Here is a 3,934-nt window from a genome sequence, read left to right as displayed (position 1 = left end):
ACTGCTTAATTAAAAAAAAAATTATTTTAAAAATCTGTGAACCAAATTGAACAGATCCATATCTCCCAAAATTTTCACATTCATATACAGCCTGTTTCTGCATTTTGTATTTCTTCAACATAGTGTAATGCAACTGTAGATAATTAATTAACTCTATATTATATTAACCAAATAACTGTCTTCATTATTATTACATGTGTGTAACTTATTTGTCTGGCTATAGGTGCAGGCATGATCCTGTGGTCAAGAAGCTCACTGTGTGGTCTTCGGATCAGTCCCACTGAGCAGTACTTAGACAAGTGTTTCCAGCCATAGCCCCAGACTGACCACAGCTTTGCAAATGGATTTGGTAGACAGAGACTGGAAGAAGCCCATTGTTTGTGCGTGTTTGTGTCTTTGCATTTATTCTTTTTATCTTTTATATGTTTCAGTCATTTGACTGTGGCCATGCTGGAGCACCGTCTTAAAAGAATCAGGAAGCCGCTGCATGCCTTGACCTGCGGAGCACAGTGGCTGCTTCAACAGCCCCTGCACATCATTCACAGTCTGATATTTGCACTGCAACCAATGCAGAAGGCTAATTGTATTGTCGCGATGAGGGGGCGAGCACGGAGCTGCACTGGAGCAGCCAAACAAGTGCCGACAGTGAACAGGGGCAATGCCAGTGGCATGGAACTGTGGTGACTGCCAAATGCCGTTTTTCAGTTCAGTGCCTGGGTACGACCTGCAATCGCAGTATATTTGTCCCCCAACACTACTTGACAAACAGAATTGGTTTGTTTACATCCCCTAACCTAATAGTTTGGCAAAAGAGACCAGTAGAGTTAGCACCAGACTTATTCAGCTAAACCTCTCAAGATAGCTACAGTCCGATAACTAAAACAACTAAAAAATAAAAAATTACATATCTGGATTATTTTAAAGTTTATATTTAGAGAAAAATATAGAGATTTCAATTAGAATTGAAATTGAAAATATTTTCTCATCAAATTCATCCTGTAGAAAAATCATTTCAATACCGGATGTGTTAGCTTACTGAAAAACAATGGTGTCTGGTGTTAAAGACTTCCATTTGATGTCTAGTATCCTCCTTAGGAAAGTCTGATGGAATCTTTCTAAAACCTTGACGTGGTGCCATTATGTCATCCAGGTCTCAGAAGAGTACAGGGGACCGTTAAAATGCAAGATTCATAGATACTAAGCTTGGCTTTGAAGGCGATACCTCTATCAGACCATACACGATTTTCAAGCCTTCCAAATGCTTTGCTGGCTTTTTTAAGTCTCAGGTTTATTTCAGAATCAATGGATCCATCTCTAGAGAGACTGCTACCAAGGTAGATGAATAAGTCAACCACATCTAATTTTGTACCCTGCATGAAGATGTTAGGTTCCACATAGGGTTGGCCTGGTGGCTGAGAGAACATGATCTTTGTTTTCTTTAAACTGATGATAAGTCCAAATGCAATACAACCTCTAGAGAAGAGACCCAATATAGCCCACATGTACTCCTCGGTGTGAGTAACGAAAACTACATCATCAGCATAAAGGAGCTCTCGAACAAGGGCCCGGAATATCTTCGACTTTGCATTAAAGCGTTTAACATCAAAGACCTTACCTGTGGTTCTGAACTGTATATAGACGCCAATGTCATGGTCTTGGAAAGTGTACAAGATAGTTACAGCAAAATATGTGGAAAAAAGTGTTGGAGCAGCAGTATCACCTTGTTTAACTCCATTATCGATGGAAATTGGTTCCGATAGTGACCCATTGAAGTTAAGATGATCTTTCATATCACTATGAAGTTGCTTAAACAGGTTGACAAATTGAGGTGGACATCCAAATTTACCGAGAATGGTCCAGAGAATGGTTCTATTAACAGTGTTGAAGGCTTTTGTTAAATCGACAAATATCTGGTAAAGAGCCATGCGATGTTCGATGCATTTCTCCTGGAGTTGACAAGCAGAAAAAGATCAATGTCCATTGTGCCATGACTTGATCTAAAACCACACTGACTCTCCAGGATGACAGAGGGGCATATCCACATTGTTAGCTGATTAAGTAAATGTTTTGCAAAAACCGTACCGACTATTTCAAGCAGGCTTATGCCTCTGTAATTGCCACACTCGGATTTGGATCCTTCTCCTTTGAACAATGAAATTAAAATGGCATCAACCCAGTCCTGGGGAACAGGAGCACCCAACCAGATGTCTGATATTAGATGGTGGATCTCTACAGTAAGCCTATTACCACCATGGAAGAGAGTTTCAACAGGAATACCATCAAGACCTGGTGCCTTCCTAACATACATGCATGCATACATACATATACACACACACACAGAGTGGGCTTTCAGTTTCCATCTATCAAATCCACTCACTAGGTTTTGTTCAACCCAAGGCTATAATAGAAGACACTTGCCCAAGGTGCAACACAGTAGGACTGAATCCGGAACCATGTGGTTTGGAAGCAAGCTTCTTACTACGCAGCCATGCCTGGCTAAAATTTTAAACTTGAAGGCTTGTAACTTTTTATTATTAATTTCTGTTGTAAAAAAAAATGTGATTTTAATCATCAGCATGCAAAACTACATCAGTGTAGAAAAAATTCTAACAGTAGGAAGGGGTTGTTAAAATGACCCCATCTGAGAAACAATGTTTCTTTCAGTATCAACTGAATATCAGTTTCACTTCGAATAGAGATCAGCGAAAAAGATATAGACACAGATATTAGCCATTTGAGTAGGAAGTTCACTTTGCAATTATATGGTTCAAGACTATTTGTATATATCAATATAAAATCATACACAAGTTGTGCCAAAAGATGACTTAGCTATTCTGTAGATGAAGCTCAATATAAAATAGGTACTATACACAAATAATTACTGGATGTCTTAGCATAGGGGTCAGCTAATGACTGACACTAATAAGAATAAAGAACTTTAAATCATTTTTTTATACAAGTCTAGAACCAATTTTCTCTTTTTATTCATACAAAAGATGAACCCGTGCACTGCCCATCCACTAAACCAGCCAAATGCAAATGTCAAGTAATTGTTTATCTACAAACATGAAGAGGATGTAAAAGGGAATGCAATTTGACAGGGCACAAAGTGGGATTAGATGTTATCTGTTTGATCAATAGGAAAGACAATAAGAATCACTGCAGACAAAGATGACTAAAAACTGAAGAAATTTCAATGTTTTCTACAAGATCTTACAAAAAGGAATTGGATATAACCATTTTTATCTTACCAACCACTGCTGTCAATCTCTCAAGAAAGTACTGATAGGTAAGCCTTCTGGAACTTTAGCTACGTTAGGAATAAAAATTAATGCAGAATATAATGAAAATATTACTTTATTAGGTTACACTGAAATACTAATAAAAGCTAAACGTAAGCCACTGAGTAAAATATGTACAAAACAATTTAGAAACCAAAATTACTAGTAAATCATTGGTAAAGACAGGAGGTTATAGTATAAAAATCATACCATGAAGAACAGAAGTACTCACATGAAAACCATAGCTTCCAAAAGTTATTCAAAGGCCAAACCATAACCTGAATTGTCATTATAACTACCAAAGATCAGGCTCATTTTCAATTTAATTTTTAATCAATCTAAATTTCAGATTTTCCCTCTCTTGATGCTAATTGTTTTTCTTCTTAGTAGGGCTATAACTTCAGTTGACTGAAATTCTTTTGACCCAATACCTAAATATGTTAACCCACAACTCACTATACTTTCTTTATGCAAATACCCCCACCTCTCTCGAAGCTTTTGCTCATGTGTGTGTGTGAGTGTGTATATATACATATAATATATATATATATATGTATATATATATGTATGTATGTATGTATATGCATATATGCGTGTTTGTGTGTATGTGTGTGTGTGTATATATATGTATATATATATATATATATATATAT

General features: G+C 36.8%; 2 protein-coding genes across 9 annotated transcripts in view; both read left to right on the top strand.

Moving 5' to 3' along the window:
- LOC106871648 (uncharacterized) overlaps positions 1-422 on the top strand; it is a 29,971-nt gene extending 29,549 nt beyond the window's left edge. For 7 of the 8 annotated variants that reach the window (XR_008266151.1, XR_008266150.1, XR_008266149.1 and 4 more), the window contains one exon: positions 224-404. The gene's annotated coding sequence lies outside the window, so the exon portion shown is untranslated. Of the gene's footprint in view, positions 1-223 lie in introns of all 8 variants that reach the window. The other variant, XR_008266147.1, reaches the window with a different exon arrangement.
- Positions 423-2,162: 1,740 nt separating this feature from the next.
- Positions 2,163-3,934, top strand: part of LOC106871638 (uncharacterized) — a 3,537-nt gene continuing 1,765 nt past the window's right edge. Inside the window, exon 1 of the mRNA XM_014918211.2 lies at positions 2,163-2,289. Coding sequence (XP_014773697.1) covers positions 2,163-2,289 — 127 coding nt within the window. The remainder of the gene's footprint in view (positions 2,290-3,934) is intronic.

The sequence above is a fragment of the Octopus bimaculoides genome, chromosome 19 (assembly GCF_001194135.2).
Source record: "Octopus bimaculoides isolate UCB-OBI-ISO-001 chromosome 19, ASM119413v2, whole genome shotgun sequence".
Lineage (NCBI taxonomy): Eukaryota > Metazoa > Mollusca > Cephalopoda > Octopoda > Octopodidae > Octopus > Octopus bimaculoides.
This window is presented reverse-complemented; position numbering and strand designations above follow the sequence as displayed.